The following is a 22189-nucleotide window of genomic DNA, read 5'->3' as shown; positions in this document are numbered from 1 at the left end:
TTACTGAAAAAATAAGTTTCATTTAGATACTGGATGCATTTTTTAATGGCCAATGTGCCAGTTTTTTCTTCTTGTTTTTTGGGGCTGTCACCCCCTACCCTACATCTAAAATATTGCTTACACTACTTACTTGGCTTTCCTAGGCACCTTGCATTTTAACTGAAATGACCATATAATTTACTGTCCAAACTCAGGTATTTTTGGAGTATGGGGGTACTATTAACAATTATGCCAGGATAGCAGGCATAACTGATTATTATAGCTGATCATTTTATGTATCTATCCTACCTTATCATCTAGATTGTGGACTCTTACCAGGCAGAGATGTGCCTTACACATCTGTTTGCTTCTAGTCAACCCAGTGCCTGCTCCATGAAAAATCGTAAATAAATCTTTAATAAATAATAATAACAAAGCGGTGATGATGATAATTATTTTATATCAGATTATGCAATGGGGTAGATTTTCAGAGTCACCCAAATACAGGTGCCGGCACTTTCTCACACCATCAAACCCTTGAGGTGACCAGGACCTCACCCCTTTGTTTTGGTGGGATTCACAGATTTGTAAATTGAAGTGGGGTGCATCCCTTTACCAACACATTCTCATCCTTCTTAACTTCTCTTTCCTCCCCAATTCTTCTAAGCCAGGTGACCCTCATTTCATGGAGGTGGGAGGAGAGAGGGACCATGTTAATAGCCTCTCTTCCTTTTGTCTCTTTTTGTAACACACATACACACAAACACACACCAAGCAAAAACAAACAAACAAAACCCCCAGCTTTATTGAGATATAATTCACATACCAGTCTCTTTGGGTAAAGTATACAGTTCACAGAGCTGTGCATTCATCATCATAATCGATTTTAGAACATTCTTATTACACCTATTTGAAATCCTGCATTGCTTAGCCATAGATTACTCCCTAATCCCTCCATCCTCTTCCCAATTCCTAGACACTCATGTATTTTCTGTCTCTACAGATAATGACTATTCTGGATATTTTATATAAATGAAATTGTACAGTCTGTCATTCTTGTGACTGGCTTCTTTCACTTAGTTTATTGTTTCCAAGTTTCATCCATGTTGTAGCATGTATCAATACTTTGTTTCTTCTTATTGTCAAATAATATTTCATTGAATGGATATACCACATTTGTTTATCCATTAATCTGTTGGCAGACACTTGGGTTGCTCCACCTTTTGGCTACTATGAGTAATGTTGCTTTGAACGTGGGTGTACAAATATCTATCTGAGTCTCTGCTTTCAGTTCTTTTGGGCATATATCCAGAAGTGGAATTGCTGGATCATATATTAATTCTATGCTTATTTGAGGAACCACCATCCTGTTTTCCACATTGGCTGTGCCATTTTACATTCCTATCAACAATGCACAAAGGTTCTAATTTTTCCACATCCTTGCCAGTATTTGTTGTTATATTTCTTTTTTATTATAACCATTCTAGTGTGTGTAAACTAGTAGCTTACTGAGGTTTTGATTTGCATTTCCTTAATAGCTAATGATGTTGAGCATCTTTTTACATGCTTGCTGTCCATCTGTATACATTCTTTGGAGACAGGTCAGTTCAGATCCTTTGCTCATTTGTTGTTTGGGTTGTCTTTTTATTATTGAGTCTTTTTCTAATCTACTCATAATGCAGATGTGAATTCTTTATAAATCTGATGAATCTTCACCTTCAAAGCCTCTCATTTACAGGAGCTCCCTTCTAAGACCTCCAGTGGTTTCTAGCAATGTGTTCATATAAACATATGTTTTAACAAAATTTGGGGAAAATTGTTTTTAAACAGGAATTGTTAAGATTGCTTTCTCTTTTCACTTTGACTTCCCTTCAGTGACACTTCCCTTCAAGCTGATTGGTGTTAGGGAGGCGATAGACATTTTATATTAATAATTTTATATATTTTTTCTTAAAAAGGACACCTAAATTATATAACTTTGGACTTCACAAAACCTGGATCTGCCTCTACCCATATATAATAAATCTAAGTCCGACTCTCCTGAGAGCCTTCTCTTTTGATTCTCAAATGCCTACTTTAGAAGTAGCAACAAAATCCTCTGCACAAAATTTTTCCTTCCTTTTGGCAAATTTCTACTATGGGGAAATGTCATTCTCATTCAGGTATGTGGTGGCCTCTGACTACTTACAGAAGAGTTAGTAAACAGTATTGTAGAATGCTCTCGTTTGATTTCTCCTCTCCTTTCAGCCCCTGTCATCACCACTCCTCTTGAAACAGTGGATGCCTTAGTTGAAGAAGTGGCTACTTTCATGTGTGCAGTGGAATCCTATCCTCAGCCTGAAATTTCCTGGACCAGAAATAAAATTCTCATTAAGTAAGTATTCTGCTTTTTTCCAGCAAGAATGCCCAAGGCTGCCTTGTGATTTATCTTTGTCATAAATGTAATCACAGCTCTGGCAGTACTAAAGTTCACCTTCTAGAATATGTAAAATGCAAATTTCCTCATTTTATAAATGTAAGATCTGAACTTCAGTGAGGTTAAGAGAATTGCCCAACATAAAGTGATTTAACTGATATGGGGAAGTCAGGGTTATTTCATGGATCCCAGGTTAGGACCTAGAAGAAGTTTCACGGTAATTAGGAAACACCATGATATTCTAATTCTTGGGGTACATGTTCCAGGACATTCTGGGGAGTTAATAGGGACCAGCCTCATTTCCTGTACTTCTAATATCCCAATCAAGTGATGCATGTGGTCTAGGAATCTGACCTCTAGGTGACCATGACTTTTTCTTTTGAAAGTCAGAAAGGACTCTTGATGTATATAGTGAGGTAGCCTCTCAAACAGGTAAAATTTCTACTTGGCACATAAAGGTTAGGCTATCCTTTCCCCATTACAATAGCCATCTGATCAAAAATACTCTAAAAGTCTGTAACAAAGGGAACCACTGGCTTTCTAGCAGGCCACATAGCTTGCATTAGGACTAGAGCATTTAACTGCTCCACAAACTGGAACTTGAACTCCACATCCATGAACTTGGATGGGGAAAAATTACATCTTTGTTTTCACTAAGCTCCAATTGAAATTTATCATTTCCTTCTATTATATATGTTGTAATGTGGGGAACTACCCTGGGCTGCAGAAGCCTTCAAGTACTCTACCAGGCAAGCTATCCCAGAAGTCCTGGAATAGGAAGGCTCACAGAACAAATTAAGGTGCTTGAAATACAGTTTATTAAATCAATTTAAAATACATAGATAGAGAAAGGAATGGAAACTACCAGAGGGTTTCTATAGGTGTGCGCTCTGTTCGCGAAGTTTGTTTGGCTGAAGGCTTCCCTAAGCCGTGTGGCTGACAGGGTCTTGGTGCTCTGGCCTGCTGTGCTGAGTTCAGGACATTGGACCACCAGAGACCTCCAGGCCCCATGTAATATCAATCGGCGAGAGGTCTCCCAGAGATCTCTGTCTCAATGCTAAGACCCAGCTCCACCCAACAGCCAGCAACCTCCAGGCTGGGTACCCCATGCCAAACAACTAGCAAGACAGGAACACAAGCACACCCATTAGCAGGGAGGCTGCCTAAAATCACACTAAGTTAACGACACCCCAAAACACACCACCGGACGCAGCCCTGCCCACCAGAAAGACAAGATCGAGCCCCACCCCCCAGAACACAGGCACCAGTCCCCTCCACCAGGAAGCCTACACAAGCCACTGAACCAACCTTAACGACTGGGGGCAGACACCAAAAACAAAGGGAGCTACGAACCTGCAGGCTGTGAAAAGGAAACCCCAAACACAGTAAATTAAGCAAAATGAGAAGACAGAGAAATATGCAGCAGAGGAAGGAGCAAGGTAAAAACCCACCAGACCAAACAAATGAAGAGGAAATAGGCAGTCTACCTGAAAAAGAATTCAGAGTAATGACACTAAAGATGATCCAAAATCTTGGAAATAGAATGGAGAAAATACAAGAAACGTTTAACAAGGACCTAGAAGAACTAAAGAGCAAACAAACAGTGATGAACAACACAATAAATGAAATTAAAAATTCTCTAGAAGGAATCAATAGCAGAATAACTGAGGCAGAAGAACGGATAAGTGACCTGGAAGATAAAATAGTGGAAATAACTACTGCAGAGCAAAATAAAGAAAAAAAGAATAAAAAGAACTGAGGACAGTCGCAGAGACCTCTGGGACAACATTAAATGCTCCAACATTCAAATGATAGGGTCCCAGAAGAAGAAGAGAAAAAGAAAGGGTCTGAGAAAATATTTTAAGAGATTATACTTGAAAACTTCCCTAACAGGGGAAAGGAAATAGTCAGTCAAGTCCAGGAAGCACAGAGAGTCCCATACAGGATAAATCCAAGGAGAAACACGCCAAGACACATATTAATCAAACTGTCAAAAAGTAAATACAAATAAAAAATATTAAAAGCAGCAAGGGAAAAGCAACAAATAACATAAAGGGAATACACATAATGTTAACAGCTGACCTTTCAGCAGAAACTCTGCAAGCCAGAAGGGAGTGGCAGGACATATTTAAAGTGATGAAAGGGCAAAACCTACAACCAAGATTACTCTAACCATCAAGGATCTCATTCAGATTCGACAGAGAAATTAAAACCTTTACAGACAAGTAAAAGCTAAGAGAATTCAGCACCAGCAAACCAGCTTTACAACAAATGCTAAAGGAACTTCTCTAGGCAGGAAACACAAGAGAAGGAAAAGACCTAGAAAAACAAACCCAAAACAGTTAAGAAAATGGTAATAGGAACACATATATTGATAATTACCTTAAATGTAAACGGATTAAATGCTCCAACCAAAAGACAAAGACTGGCTGAAAGGATACAAAAATAAGATATGTTATATGCTGTCTACAAGAGACCCACTTCAGACCTAGGGGCACATACAGACTGAAAGTGAGGGGATGGAAAAAGATATTCCGTGCAAATGACAATCAAAAGAAAGCTGGAGTAGCAATTCTCATATCAGACAATATAGACTTTAAAATATAGACTTTTACAAGAGACAAAGAAGGACACTACAGAATGATCAAGGCATCAATCCAAGAAGAAGATATAACAATTGTAAATATTTATGCACCCAACATAGGAGCACCTCAATACATAAGGCAAATGCTAACAGCCATAAAAGGGGAAATCAATGGTAACACAATCATAGTAGGGGACTTTAACACCCCACTTTCATCAATGGACAGATCATCCAAAATGAAAATGAATAAGGAAACACAAGCTTTAAATGACACATTAAATAAGATGGACTTAATTGATTTTCATAGGGCATTCCATCCAAAAACAACAGAATACACTTTCTTCTCACGTGTTCATGGAACATTCTCCAGGATAGACCATATCTTGGGTCACAAATCAAGCCTTGGTATATTTAAGAAAATTGAAATCATATCAAATATCTTTTCCGACAACAATGCTGTGAGACTAGATATCATTCACAGGAAAAAACCGTAAAAAATACAAACACATGGAGGCTAAACAATACACTACTAAGTAACCAAGAGATCACTGAAGAAATCAAAGAGGAAATAAAAAAATACCTAGAAACAAATGACAATGAAAACACGACGATCCAAAACCTATAGGATGCAGCAAAAGCAGTTCTAAGAGGGAAGTTTATAGCAATACAATCCTCCCTCAAGAAACTAGAAACATCTCAAATAAACAACCTCACCTTACACCTAAAGCAATTAGAGAAAGAAGAACAAAAAAACCCCAAAGTTAGCAGAAGGAAAGAAATCATAAAGATGAGATCAGAAATAAATGAAAAAGAAATGAAGGAACCAATAGCAAAGATCAATAAAACTAAAAGCTGGTTCTTTGAGAAGATAAACAAAATTGATAAACCACTAGCCAGATTCATCAAGAAAAAAAAGGGAGAAGACTCAAATCAACAGAATTAGAAATGAAAATGGAGAAGTAACACCTGACACTGCAGAAATACAAAGGATCATGAGAGATTACTACAAGCAACTATATGCCAATAAAATGGAAAACCTAGAAGAAATGGACAAATTCTTAGCAAAGCACAACCTTCCAATACTGAACCAGGAAGAAATAGAAAATATAAACAGACCAATCACAAGCACTGAAATTGAAACTGTGATTAAAAATCTTCCAACACACAAAAGCCCAGGACCAGATGGCTTCAGAGGCGAATTCTATCAAACATTTAGAGAAGAGCTAACACCTATCCTTCTCAAACTCTTCCAAAATATAGCAGAGGGAGGAACACTCCCAAACTCATTCTACGAGGCCACCATCACCCTGATACCAAAACCAGACAAAGATGTCACAAAAAAAGAAAACTACAGGCCAATATCACTGATGAACATAGATGCAAAAATCCTCAACAAAATACTAGCAAACAGAATCCAACAGCACATTAAAAGGATCATACACATGATCAAGTGGGGTTTATCCCAGGAATGCAAGGATTCTTCAATATACACAAATCAATCAATGTGATACACCATATTAACAAACTGAAGGATAAAAACCATATGATCATCTCAATAGATGCAGAAGAAGCTTTTGACAAAACTCAACACCTATTTATGACAAAAAACCCTCCAGAACGTAGGCATAGAGGGAACTTACCTCAACCTAATAAAGGCCATATATGACAAGCCCACAGCCAACATCATTCTCAGTGGTGAAAAACTGAAACCATTTCCTCTAAGATCAGGAACAAGACAAGGTTGCCCACTCTCACCACTATTATTCAACATAGTTTTGGAAGTTTTAGCCACAGCAATCAGAAGAAAAAGAAATAAAAGCAATCCACATCTGAAAAGAAGTAGAGCTGTCACTGTTTACAGATGACATGATACTATACATAGAGAATCCTAAAGATGCTACCAGAAAACTGCTAGAGCTAATCAATGAATTCGGTAAAGTAGCAGGATACAAAATTAATGCACAGAAATCTCTTGCATTCCTATACACTAATGATGAAAATATGAAAGAGAAATTAAAGAAACACTCCCATTTACCATTGCAGCAAAAAGAATAAAATACCTAGGAATAAACCTACCTAAGGAGACAAAAGACCTGTATGCAGAAAACTATAAAACACTGATGAAAGAAATTAAAGATGATACAAACAGATGGAGAGATATACCATGTTCTTGGATTGGAGGAATCAGCATTGTGAAAATGACTATGCTACCCAAAGCAATCTACAGATCCAGTGCAATCTCTGTCAAACTACCAATGGCATTTTTCACAGAACTAGAACAAAAAATTTCACAATTTGTATGGAAACACAAAAGACCCCGAAGAGCCAAAGCAATCTTGACAAAGAAAAATGGAGTTGGAGGAATCAGGCTCCCTGACTTCAGACTATACTACAGAGCTACAGTAATCAAGACAGTATGGTACTGGCACAAAAACAGAAATATAGATCAATGGAACAGGATAGAAAGCCCAGAGATAAACCCACACACATATGGTCACCTTATCTTTGATAAAGGAGGCAAGAATATACAGTGGAGAAAAGACAGCCTCTTCAATAAGGGGTGCTGGGGAAACTGGACAGCTACATGTAAAAGAATGAAATTAGAACACTTTCTAGCACCATACACAAAAGTAAACTCAAAATGGATTGAAGACCTAAGTGTAAGGCCAGACACTATAAAACTCTTAGAGGAAAACATAGGCAGAACATTCTATGACGTAAATCACAGCAACAACCTTTTTGACCCACCTCCTAGAGAAATGGAAATAAAAACAAAAATAAACAAATGGGACCTAATGAAACTTAAAAGATTTTGCACAGCAAAGGAAACCATAAACAAGATGAAAAGACAACTCTCAGAATGGGAGACAATATTTGCAAACGAAGCAACTAACAAAGGATTAATCTCCAAAATATACAAGCAGCTCATGCAGTTCAGTATCAATAAAACAAACAACCCAATCCAAAAATGGGCAGAAGAACCTAAATAGACATTTCTCCAAAGAAGAGATACAGCTCGCCAACAAACACATGAAAGGATGCTCAACATCACTAATCATTAGAGAAATGCAAATCAAAACTACAATGAGGTATCACCTCACACCAGTCAGAATGGCCATCATCAAAAAATCTACAAACAATAAATGCTGGAGAGGGTGTGGAGAAAAGGGAACCTTCTTGCACTGTTGGTGGGAATGTAAATTGATACAGACACTATGGAGAACAGTATGGAGCTTCCTTAAAAAACTAAAAATAGAACTACCATATGACCCAGCAATCCCACTTCTGGGCATATACCCTGAGAAAACCATAATTCAAAAAGAGTCATGTACCAATGTTCATTGCAGCACTATTTACAATAGCCAGGACACGGAAGCAACCTAGGTGTCCATTGACAGATGAATGGATAAAGAAGATGTGGCACATATATACAATGGAATATTACTCAGCCATAAAAAGAAATGAAATTGAGTTATTTGTAGTGAGGTGGATGGACCTAGTGTCTGTCATACAGAGTGAAGTAAGTCAGAAAGAGAAAAACAAATACCATATGCTAACACATACATATGGAATCTAAAAAAAAAAAAAAGAAAAATGGTTCTGATGAACCTAGGGAAAGGACAGGAATAAAGACACAGATGTAGAGAATGGACTTGAGGACACGGGGAGGGGGAAGGGTAAGCTGGGACGAAGTGAGAGAGTAGCATTGACATATATACACCACCAAATGTAAAATAGGTAGCTAGTGGGAAGCAACTGCATCACACGGGGAGATCAGCTCGCTGCTTTGTGACCACCTAGAGGGGTGGGATAGGGAGGGTAGGAGGGAGATGCAAGAGGGAGGGGATATGGGGATATATGTATACATATAGCTGATTCACTTTGTTATACAGCAAAAACTAAGAAAACATTGGAAAGCAATTTTACTCCAGTAAAGATGTTAAAAAAAATAAAATACATAGATAGAAACAAGGGGAAAGAAATAGGGCAAGTTAATATACTTAGGAATCTTGGTTTACTTAATGTTTATATGTCTAGTCTCTCTTCCCTGTGCCTCAGATGTCCCCACTGTGGTGTTCTTACAAGAAACAGAGTTGAGGTTGAGCACGGGCCCACAGGTGGAGGGTTCCTGAAGCCAATGATATATATTTGCCCTGTTGGAGGGATTCAGGGATAAATATACCTGGCTGGAGCTTGCCAATTAGCCTGCTCAACAGCCATGGATTTTAACTGTGTTTCCTGGATACAGCTCATGGGACCATAATGGGGCCATACTGCATATCACCAGTGGGTGGTTGTTTTCAAGGTGACAAAGTTGTCAGTCTAGAGGTGGCAGAATTATGAACTTGTCTTTCCATCTCTTCCTACCATAAATAATGCTCTTCTTTGTTCCATCATATTTTTAATTTATTCCATCTATCTTTAGTAGGTTGCAATTTTATTTACTACCTATATTCAACACAATTTATCAATTCTGCCTATATTTCATAAGTCAGTAGCTTACTTTTTATCTCTACTTACAAGTCATTTTACCAATATCTCATAAGTTATTAGCTTTACAATTTATATGCGTAACACTTTTTATGAGTTTTATCCATCTTATGTCTTTGTCTTCTATAATAAAATTGACTATTCCTAAAAAATACAGGAAAACCTCATTTAATATACATCATGAATAACGGTGGTAATAAAGTACCTGTGACACTATTACAGTAGAAGTTATAAATAGTTTTATATTACATTACAACATGATGTAATATATTATTGTTGCTTATATACTGAGATATTATTTATATTCTTCTCTACTTTGAAATTATAATAGTTGTTAGATAGCATTCACTATTCAAAAGTCAATATTCAAAGACTACTCTCCCTATCATCGTCTTTTAACTTGTCCAAGAAGGAAGTTTGTTGCCTACATTGTCAAATAGCTTTGAAAAATATTGCCCTATAATCCTCTCATGTGTTTATCTCCCAATATTATAAGTAGATGAAGAAATGGACAACCAATGAGTTTTTTTCAAATCATGCAAAGAAAATCAACATTATAAGTCTGGTTCAGGAAACCATATATATTCTAACTTGGCTTATAATACTATGAATAAAATTACTTTTAATAAATTTAAATCTTCCCTTTATTGTATGGCAAAAATATGTTACAAATAAATAAGAAATAAATGGAGCAACAGGTTCAGATAGTTGTTAGTCAAAGGATATGTGAAATAGGAGGAAATTATGTTTTGAAAATACAACTGAGCGCTTCTTGAGGAATAATGAATAACTTTACACAGGAGATACTTGACAAGCACTACCTCAGTCAGGTGATAAAGGTCAGTATCAATAGTGAGAAATTATATTGATAGTAGTACCCTTGTTATGATGTGATGAAATGGCACTCTACCTTTGTGATCTTCCTCCCAAAAGCTATAACCCCAATTTAATCATGATAAAAGCATATGACAAATTCCAATAGAGGAGCATCCTACAAAATATTTGACCAGTACTCTTCAAAACTGCCAAGTCATCAAAAGCAAGGAAAGTCATAGAAAATGTCAGAGCTAGAAGGAGCCTAAGGAAATGAGACAAATAAATTAAATGTAGTATCCTGGAAGAGATTATGCAACAGAAAAAGACATTAGGTAAAACCAAAACAAATCTGAATAAACTATGACTTTAGTTAATAATGTATCAATGGTGATTCATTACCTGTAACAAATGTACCATACTTATCTAAGATGTGGGAAACTGGATGTAGGGGGTATATGTGAATTCTCTATACTACCTTTCCAATTTTTCTATAAATCTAAAACAGTTCTGAAAAATTTCTCTTTGACATAAATCATAGCAATATGTTTTTGAATCTGTCTCCTAAGGCAAAAGAAATAAAAGCAAAAATAAACAAATAGGACCTAATTAAACTTGAAAGCTTTTGCACAGCAAGGGAAAACACCAACGAAACAAAAAGACAACTTACAGAATGGGAGAAAATATTTGCGAATGATATGACCAGTAAGGGGTTAATATCCAAATATATAAACAGCTCATACAACTCAGTATCAAAAAAAAACAAACAACACAATCAAAAAATGGGTAAAAGGCCTGAATAGACATCCTTCCAAAGAAGACATACAGATGACCAACAGGCACATAAAAAGATGCTCAACATCACTAATTATTAGAGAAAAACAACAATAAGATATCACCTTACACCAGTCGGCTATCATCAAAAAGTCTACAAATAACAAATATTGGAGACGATGTGCAGAAAATGAAACCCTTGTACACTACTGGTGGGAATGTAAGTGGTGTGGCCTCTATGTAAAACAGTATGGAGGCTCCTCAAAAAGCTAAAAATAGAAGTATTATATGATCCAGCAATTCCACTCTGGGGTATATATCCAGAAAAAATGACAACACTAATTTGAAAAGATATATGCATCCCAAATTCATAGCAGTATTATTTACAATAGCCAAGATATGGAAGCAACCCATGTGTCCATAACAGATGAATGGGTAAAGAAGATGTGGTATATATTTAGAATGGAATCTTAGCCATAAAAAAGAATGAAATTCTGCCATTTGCAGCAGCATGTATGGACTTAGAGAATATTATGCTTAGTGAAATAAGTCAGATGGGGAACAACAAATACTGTATGATACCACCTACATATGGAATCTAAAAATTAATACAAACGAATGTATATGCAAAACAGAAACAGATTCACATAGAAAACAAACTAGTGGTTACCAAAGGGGAGAGGGATGGGGGAGGGGCAAATTAGGCTTATGGGATTAAGAGATACATACTACTATGTAGAAAATAGATGAGCAACAAGAATATATTGTATAGCACAGGGAATCATAGCCATTATCTTGTAATAACTTTTAAGGGAGTATAATCTGTAAAAATACTGAATCACTATGCTATGTACACCTGGAACTAATATAATATTGTAAATCAAGTATACCTCAATAAAAAAGAAGAGAACAATTTATATTTTGAAAATTATAAATACTTGTGTCCCTCACAATCTAAAAGCAATTTATGTACTTGAATTAAGCAGCAGTGATACAACAGATTATAAATCTTGGAAGTTTATATTTCACAGAGTGGCTGGACTCTTGGTCCACAAGCACATCTGTAAGATATTCCAATATTCATATTTTCCATGAAACCTTATACATAGCAAAAAACAAAAACAAAGCAAAAATTACATGAGAGTGAATATCATGGCTATCCTCAGTTATTTAATGTGATTTAATGAACTACCCAGTGATTATATTACCCTTAGTCACATTAGACCAAAAATTACTACATCCCTTTTTTCCTCTTTAAGATCAGTGTGTGATGGGAGCCACCCATTGAATTAGAAAAATCAAAAATCCATTCCCTTTACTGTTTTTGTTTTCATGTCGTGTTAGTTTTTCCCGTTTCTACTGTAACAAATTACCGCACACTTCGTGGCTTGAAACAACACAAATTTATTGCGCACTTCGTGGCTTGAAACAACACAAATTTATTATCTCCCAGTTTCAGAGTTCAGAAGTCTGAAATAGGGCTCTTTGGGCGAAAATCCAGGTATTGGTGGGGCTGCATGCTTTCTGGAGGCTCCAGAGGAAAGTCTGATTTCTTGCCTTCCCTAGCTTCTCGGAGCTGCCTGCGCTCCTTGGCCCCTTCCTGCATTTTCAAAGCCAGCAGCTGTGTCACTCCATACGCTGCCTCCACCGTCACATCTCATCCTCTGATTCTCCTGCTTCCCTCTTCCATCTTTTAAGGACTGTAATGATTACACTGGGTCCCTCTGGATAATCCAGGATACTCTATTTTAAGATCCTTGACATCTGCAAAATCCCTTTTGCCATGTAAGGTAACATATTCATCACAGGTTCTGGGGATTCAGACATGGATCTTTGCTGGGGGTGGGATGCTTTACTCTGCCTCATATACAGATTTAGCATAAAGAATATTTGGTCATAAAACTCACTTTTAGGTTGACGCTTCCTCTCAAATTTCTTTCTTTTGTCCTAATTCCCTTCTCAACATTCACATTGCATGTCATTTAGTGAGATAATATATGTAAAACCTGTATTTTTACAGTTTGAACCTTTTTTGCTTCCTTATGTATCCCAAGGAACTAGAACTGTGCCTGGCACTTGTTAGGCACTCAACAAACATTTGATTAATGAATGAACGAATAGTTAAGTGGTAGTTACTTCTATAAATATTTAACTCTTTCTTTTTTTTTCCATTTTTTAAAACTGAGGTATAGTTGATTTACAATGTATTAGTTTCAGGTGTACAGCAAAGAGATTCGGTTCATATATACGTACACACACACACACATACACACACACGCTCTTTTTCAGATTCTTTTCCCTTATAGGTTATTATAAGATATTGACTATATTTCCCTGTGCTATACAGCAGGTCCTTGCTGTTTATCTGTTTTATATACAGTAGTGAGTATCTGTTTATCCCTTTCTGCTAGTCGCACTTATGTGTGTGTGTGTGTGTGCTTTCATTATCTAGCTGCTACTTCCCAGCAAATATGGGACAGAACTCATATCTTGGGTAATGATATACTTTCCTAAATAAATTTTATGTTTGGTCTCATCAATGGACATCACCTTTTGAAGTTATTTTTGAAGGACTCAGCACTGCTTTGATTATTGGAGCCTAGGAAAGATTAGAATATAATGTTAGCTTTCAATTCCCAAATAAGCTTATTCTATTATTCAGAACTCAATCGAATTTCCTCTTACCTTTAGTCTACTTCCTCCATTGGTAAGTCATCTGTTTGATCATTTAATCATAGCCAAAAAATCACAGATGGGGCCCTAACCTGCCATAATCCTCTGCGACCCACAGGCTCTTTGACACCCGGTACAGTATTCGGGAGAACGGTCAGCTCCTCACCATCCTGAGCGTGGAAGACAGCGATGACGGCATTTACTGCTGCATAGCCAACAATGGCGTGGGAGGAGCTGCCGAGAGTTGTGGAGCTCTGCAAGTGAAGATGAGTGAGTAGGAAAGAGAAATCCATTGATTTCAAAGCTGACTTGGTACATTTTGAAGCAGGCAGTAAATAGAGCCTCCCGCATACCTGTATGTTCAGGTAGCCAGACAAGTTCAAGTTTAAATCACAACCTTGAGACAGTTCCACACCTCATTCCTGCCATCAACCACCATCCTACAGGCAAGCCTCATTGTTCTCTACCATCTCCCATTTTCATGGCTTTATATATCTCTTTATTTGCGCCACCCTAACATCTTTCACCAGGAACTTCCCTTTAGAATCTTTACCCCATACCTTCAAAACAGTTTCATTACAACCAAACACCCTTTTAATCTAAAACCTCTTTGCAGACACTTCTTCTACCCTTTTGCCTTGTTTCAAACTTGATTTTCTTGAGCGACTTTTCAAACTTGAGTGAGTTTTCTGCTGAAAGGGAGGCTATTTCTTCCCCACTTCATGTCAACAATGCTAGCATGTACTGATGTTTCATTGTGGCTTTTAAGCCATTATATTTTGTATTCCTGTGCAAAACCTTTCCTCTCATGAGGGCTTTTGCCATTTTGACATTCTCTCTGACTCTATTCATCAAGTCAGCTACTCACTTCTAGGTCCTCTCCCATATTTCTCAAAGATTTTGATTCCAGATTTATTAAATTTCTATCCATTCCTACTCCTGCCATTATCCTAAGGGATTTCAACAGCCATGACTCAGAGCCACTGTTCACTTCATCCTATAGCTCCTTGACCTTCACAAGTCCAGTGATGTTTGCCTTAACTCTTTATCAGTCTACCCAATCTATGACCTTGTCACCCCCAGGAAATGGACTGTATTTCAAATCTTAAACCCCAGTAGGTCACATCCTGAACATGTGGAAATAGACATTTCTATTTCCAGCTCTGTCCGATGAGGAAAGTAGTTTCCCACACTCATGATTTGCCTCCAAACAGAAGGCACAAACTCCATCTGTCTCTTTCTCAGCTAAGAACATAGTCTAGCTCTCTCACACCCTTCCTCCCACTCCATACCGTCACCATCATGGTCATGTTCTCCTGCCCTTAACTCCATTGGGAGGGTCTCTGTTCCATCGACCCCCAATGGGCACTTCATTCAATTCTCTCTTCACTTAGTTCTCTCTCCTACCTAGTGTGGCATCGTCACACAGCCCTTACCAGCATCCTCAAATCTCATGACCCCCTGTGCTATAGCACCTGCTGCTTGCAAACTCTCAACCTTGTAATGAAGTAACCTTTATTTTCTCCTCTCTGACGTCACACTACTGATGGGAAAAATCACAGAAACATGCATATTGGCACCATACAAAGCATGGTGGAATCCAGTTCCACCCGGAATGTTTATTATGAGTTTTTGTTGTTGATTTTATCACTATTTCTTACATCTTTTATCTTTTGGTTTTATTGTTATTGTTTTGCTGGAGGAAGTTGTTTGCTGCTTCTTTTCAGTGTGAGCACGTGAGATGTATTTTCTGAATGTTTGTGTGGCTGAAAGTCTTTATTTTGCACTCCAATTTTTTCTCCTCATATTTCCTACATATCTATCTTGATATTCTACTTTCTAGGAGATTTATTTGGCTTTTCCTTCTATATCATGAATTTGGTCTTCAGTATGACCATTCTGCTATTCTGACCTTATATTCTGTACTTTGATCTTAAAAACCCGTATTTTTAATTTCTAGGTATTATTTTTTCCCTGACTGCTCCTTTTTTTCATAGCCAACTGTATGTGTATGATGCAATATTCACTCATCTAAGGATACTATTAATGCATTTTTTAAAAAGCATTTTCTTCTTTCACCTGCTTTATTTCTGTTTTCTTCAGGCTAAGTTTTGATTTTATTTTGATTCTCTTTCTTCATGTTCATGGTTGTTCTCACATGTCTGTTAATCTTTTATGTTTGATCACACCTATAAATGCTGTCCGAGATTAACTATAATAGGTATGTAGTGGGGCTAGTGGGACATCGTGGGAAAGCTGATCTGGGGGTTCTGAGGGTAAATAGGTTGGGATGTACCCACAAGCAGGCTTTCTTTCAGCATGTGGGGCAGTAAGAACACCAAGTAAGGAAGTTGGGATGTTCTCTTTTGCTGAAGAATGAAGGTGTGATTCCAAAGACAGAGTACATTTAAGTACTTCACTACTTTGTGGTACTACTTTTCCTTTGAATACTGCTCATACTTTTCTGGCACTAAATGTTCTTGATTTTGGTTCTATCCTAAATCCTCTTTTTTTCTTCTCTCCTCTTCTTTTCTCCACTCTCTCCTTAGGAAAGCTCACCCATTCAGGTGGGTATACACTGGTGTGGCCATCCCAACTGTTAAAATTTTGGAATGCTTCCACACTGCTTGCTAAAGAGCTGTTTCATGAGACCCTCAAGGTCCCCACCCCCATTGCTACTCCAACTACCCTCAGATCTCCTTCGGGAGTTCCCTCCCCCAGATGCCTTATGGTCCAACAACTAAGGGTTCAGTCTTGGCATAGCAGGACACTTCTAGCATCCCACTTCAACAAGATGACCAGTTCTGATTAGTCAGTGCTCATGGCTCCACCTGAATCATGCTCCCTTAGGGTGGGGAATCCATGACTCCATGTCAATACTCAGTTCATTCCTAGTTTTCTTTATATTCAATTGCCCGCAAAGGTTCTCCTGACCTCTCACCAACAGATGACAAAGACATCTATTTCATTGAGAAGACAGGAGTTATTTGCTTTAAGCAAAGGTTTTCTGCCTAAGACATTATCTGTGACAAACTCAGGTTTGCCACAGGGATCAGTTCAGGGGGCCCAATGGAAGGAATGAATAATATTCTCTTTGACTATATCACAGGTGTATCAACTCCTAAGCTAAGCTTTTGCCAATAGCTGTATGACAACTCAACTCACAATTGAGGTGCCTAGTCATTATCTAAATGTAGGTATTCACTGTCATTGATGAGAATGAGCACTGTATGCTTTAGATCGCAGACAAAGTGACGACGTTGATATTTTCCTATAACATGTTTAAAGCCTGTCTTGTATCTTTGCCACACTGCAGGATCATACCACCTCTAAATGGCAATAAATGGCTAGATTAAAAATCAATAGACCATGCAGTCTTTGCAAATATCACTTATAACCACCACCAAACCATGTCCCTCCAACACACACACACACACACACACACACACACACACACACACAATTGAAGTAGAAGGGCAAAAATCCTTATTTCCTGCTCTTCTATGTCAAAGTAACAAATTGATTATGGCACATGACCTGAAAGAAATAAGATGCATCTATTTCTCAGTAGTCTCTCCTGCAAAGACAGTCTTCTGTTTTGTATCTGTAACATAAGATTCCTTAGGAAATAAATGTAGTTTTCATTATTTTATGAATGTTTCAAATAGTAAAATAACTGGCATCCTGAACTTGTCAATACTTCTATGCATTAGATTTAATAATGTCTTCCTCTGAAAGCTCAATATTGGAGAATAAAAATTAACTGACATAAACTATTTCTTCTGAAAAAATTAATTTAGGAGTGTTTCACAGAACAGTATAAACAAGTTGGCTTTGCAGAGTAGAGTTACTCTGAATTGTATTACAGAATTTCTCTGATTACAAATATAGTGACATTTGATTTATTTTCTAGAGGATAAAGGTATCTAATTTTTAATCATCAAACTTAATAGTCAAATTAAGATGGAAACCAAAGGGAAAGTAGGTCATAACTCAGAATTATACAAATAAAACTTATATCAAAACTTTACTTTCATATGTTTTCATGTCTGTTGCTATGAATTACGTAATGTTGAATTGTTATGGTATCAGTTTATTTTAATCAACTTTTTATTAACTATTTTTAAAGTGAAGAATACTATGATAATTTTAAACTCCTAATATGTTTTATGAACTGATTTTTCAAATAAGATAAAACAGAGATAACCTAAATTTTCAAAAATGATTTCTGTTTGATAGCCACTAAAAACATGTCTTAGCATTTGGCGAATTCTATATTATAATAAGCCTAAGAATATTTTTAATGTATATTTATAATTAAACATAAACTTAGAAACTCTAAGTTTAGTAAAGCCATATTGCTTTTTAATTTTTAACCTTCATTTCCCTTTAGAACCTAAAATAACTCGTCCTCCCATAAACGTAAAAATAATAGAAGGATTAAAGGCAGTTCTACCATGTACTACAATGGGCAATCCCAAACCATCAGTGTCGTGGATCAAGGGGGACAGTGCTCTCAGGGTAAGTGATTGTTATGTTAAAACATGTATATGCAACACATTTTCAAATACAACAATCCTTTGCAAACTCAGTCGCACACTTATAAACTTAGTATAAACTTTTTTCCATGTACAACATTTAACCAAACTTTAATATTTCTGTTCCCATATATGCAAATTGTAAGGCATTCCAGTTGGGGCTGAGTAGGGGAAAAAAGAGATAGGAACCAGTAGCGTTAAGGATGATAAAGGAGGCAAAGCAGAGCAAAGCTACAGTCTTTTTTGTTGGTTGGTATTTGAATCATTTATTTTTCAACATTGAATCTTTGAGACTCAAGAGATTTAAAAAATGGAACTAAGTTCCAAGCTTTAGACCTGACAAATAGTTTCTGGGAGGAGAGAAAGAAATAAGGTTTGGAAGCAAAGGAATGAGAACATTCTGGAGTGAAGTTAGAGCATCAAGACTCAAGACTGGTGAACAAACCACCTTGACAACAACCTCAATCACATAGTCAAACTTGAAATGCATTATTCACATGCTTATTTTGTACTGCTTTGTATCTTATACCTACATTTATTGATAAATTACTATACTGCATCACCATCGTCTCTTTCCATCCTTGTATAACCTACTAACTGTGAACTCAGTGAGGTCAAAGACATTATATTTTTCATATTACTGTACTCAGAGTATTCCATGGGGAATACATAGGTGTTGGTATATGTCAATTAATTGAAATAAAACATAATATCAATTAGCTTTGTTTTATTTAAAATAAAACAAATAATTTTCATTTTTTAATGGTAATCTATATAATTCTCTGGCTTTCCTTTTGTTATAAATATTTTCTACAATAAAAGCAGGGGTGGCTCTATATATACTACTGAATTTAGAGTCCCCAGAGAGAAGATAGATGTAACATTTTAACTATAAAGACCAATTTTTGTATTATCTGTAGAATTTTCCAACTTTTCAAAGGACATATATTCCCCTAAGGATACCATATAGGCAGTAAGCATGGCTGTTAAAAGCAATGCTTTTAATCAAACAGACCTGGATGTGACTTTTTTAGACATCAAATAAACTCCTAAAATAAGGCTTGTTGATGTAGGACATCCGATAAGCCTTGGGGTCCTCATATAATGAAAGGAAATAAAAATAACTATATCTTATGGCATTGTTATTAAAATTAATTTTGGTAATCTTATACTATCTCATTTATTATTGTATGTTACCCATAATAAATGCCAAATAAATGTTAAAATAATATTTTTGATAAGATTGATAGTGATGACTAGATGAAATATAGCAAATGTGTCCTTGACAGACCCATGGCCATTTTTAATTCATGTCCCTATCCCTGGCAGGAAAACTCCCGCACTGCGGTTCTTGAATCTGGGAGTTTAAGGATTCATAATGTGCAAAAGGAAGATGCCGGAAATTATCGATGTGTGGCAAAAAACAGCCTCGGGACAGCATATTCCAAGTTGGCGAAGCTGGAAGTTGAGGGTAAGGAGCTGCGTTCCTTCCCATTACAGTGCTAGCAGAGGGCCTCACGCTCTACTGTGAAGGCTGTATTTCAGCTTGCAAAACAGAGAGGCAGTAGGTAGTTCATTTCCCTCATTTATTCCAGATATTAGACTGTGAGGTCAACACTCAAAAAATTGAAAAGAGAAAAAAAAAAGTTCCTTTGTATAACAGGTCATATTCCATCTATAGCCCATCAATTAACCAAAACCGACTAAAGTCACTATAATACTAAAACAATAGGATACCATTTTAGAACGTCTTCTTGGCTTGGACAATTCTCCCGTGTTTATAAATTTGAAGATATTCATTTTATCTTTTTTCAGCATAAAAGACGTGTCTTAAAAATGTATCAGAAAGAAAAGAAAAAAAGTAACCTCTTTCCAATTGTATTGTCACAAAGGGTTGAGAAAAATATAATACTGGCTCAAAACGTATAACCCCAAATGGTCCTACTTCTATGAGTTACATTGTCAAAATATTTTCCGTTTTTTAAAGTGTTCCTTTGAAGTCAATTAATCCAACAACTGGTTGTGAAATATCTTCACTGAGAAATCAGAATCCAGATCGAGCTAGGGATTCTATCCATTTGGTCCTCAGCTCCTTCTTGACCTAAAATTATAACATATTTTGCTTAAAAATAGAAACTACCAGCATGCCTATACGAGGTGAGTAAACTGAGTGCAAAACTCTTCCCAGCTCCTCCTGTTACAGGCCTTAGAATTAACCTCTCTGGCTCTCAGTTTTCTTATCTGCAAAGTGGGGTTTGTTGTGAGTATTCAATGAGATAAGTTACTGGTAGTATTTAGCAGAGTGTCTGACCCTTTGTAAAACTCAGCAAATGTTGACTATAAGAATTATCACTTCCTTTTCTGCTTTTCTGTTATCTGATTGATAAAGTGATTATCACACACTGGCACAAATTACAGTTCAGCTGGGGAAGACTTCACAGTTTCCCCATAGCTTACTTTGATGTCACCCTTCTCTTAGGCCAAAATCGACCCTTTCCTACATTTCTTCCTTCTCAATCATACAGTTTTCTATTAGCTCCTTTAAGATTATCTTTATTTCCTAGCTAGACCTTCTTCTCACAGCTTTAATGATCTCATTTCTATTAACTGTTCATGGAAAGGAATGAGGTTGGAGGGAATAGTGGTTGTCAGATGTAAAAAGAATATATTTTTAGCACAGCTGCTAGAATTTAATATCTTTTAAATTATCAATGCTATTTAAAGCTCAGAATGCAACAATCGCCTGATGTAACTTATTGAGTGAAAATTAACTAAACATACAAACACACTCAGTCCCACTTTCAGACACAGTGAATGTCTGCCTAGATCCAGTGTTTCCTTGAACTATATGTGGAGGGATACAGAACCAATGTTATCCATTTGTGTACAATATCATAAATATTTTCCTCTTCAGGGTATGAAATACGAGCCCACTGAATTATAACATCAAATACTGATTGTTTAGGTTACTGTCTTCAAAGATATTGAAACCATTTGCTTTAGCTTTGGCCTAGAGAAAATTATCACAGATCTCATTAGTTGGAGTTCAATTACACAGTTTGGTCTTGCCTTGCCATTTAGTTTTGTATCATGCCTATCAGTAAAACTGAACACTCTCCTTTCTTCCAAACACTGAAAAGATCATGTTCATTGTGTTAATAATTAATATATGCTAGAGATTTTATTAAACTTGCTAGTACTGAGGGCTCATAATATCATTTAAAGTTACTCTACCAGTAGGTAAGATGCTCATTTTAGCACACATGTCTACTTCTACTCCATTCTAATCCTTATTAGTCAATATACACGAAAATATGTGACATGCTTAGCACAGCTGCTGGTATATAATATGCATTTAGTAAATGGTATCAACTATAATTATTGCTATTAGAACATAAATTTTGCAGCAAATCTGCTTTGGCTATTGAAGCTCTGAAAAATTGGCTTCCACCTAAAGAAATAGTTGAGGCATGTCCACAAGATATAATGCAAACATGACCTATTTTAAAGGAAAGGCCAATTCAACCAACAACTCAGAGCAGGTGAAAAAGCAACTAAGAAGTCACTGGAAGAATCCCAGTGTGCCTTCAGATGCCTGCTGTCTTGGCAATGGTGAGGGCTAAAGATGAAGCTGGCCATGGTCAGTTAGGACAGATGAGCATTTGCTATGTATTATATCGGTAACTCTGCAAATTAGTTTGAGAAAATCAGAATGAGAGCCCTGTAAGTGCTATTTGATGTGGGGCTACACTGAGGGCAAATAGGTATGTCAGGGAAAGATATGGTTTATCTGCCATTGTGAGCTTCTAATGAGGTTAAGCATGCCAGGTTATGGATTTAGTACAGTGTGTTTGCTAAATCTTAGCAGCCATAACAAACATGAAAGAAACATCCTTGGACACGGAAGTAAAGCTAGCTCCC

General features: G+C 36.7%; 1 protein-coding gene across 5 annotated transcripts in view; it reads left to right on the top strand.

Annotated features, from left to right (window-relative positions):
• The window catches only part of MUSK (muscle associated receptor tyrosine kinase), a 91146-nt gene that overhangs the window by 9779 nt on the left and 59178 nt on the right, over positions 1-22189 (top strand). For all 5 annotated transcript variants that reach the window (XM_061201053.1, XM_061201050.1, XM_061201049.1 and 2 more), the window contains exons 2-5: positions 2227-2353; positions 13849-14000; positions 18124-18251; positions 19598-19739. In XM_061201053.1, the coding sequence (XP_061057036.1) occupies positions 2227-2353; positions 13849-14000; positions 18124-18251; positions 19598-19739 (549 nt within the window). The remainder of the gene's footprint in view (positions 1-2226; positions 2354-13848; positions 14001-18123; positions 18252-19597; positions 19740-22189) is intronic.

The sequence above is a fragment of the Eubalaena glacialis genome, chromosome 9 (assembly GCF_028564815.1).
Source record: "Eubalaena glacialis isolate mEubGla1 chromosome 9, mEubGla1.1.hap2.+ XY, whole genome shotgun sequence".
NCBI classification, from domain to species: domain Eukaryota; kingdom Metazoa; phylum Chordata; class Mammalia; order Artiodactyla; family Balaenidae; genus Eubalaena; species Eubalaena glacialis.
This window is presented reverse-complemented; position numbering and strand designations above follow the sequence as displayed.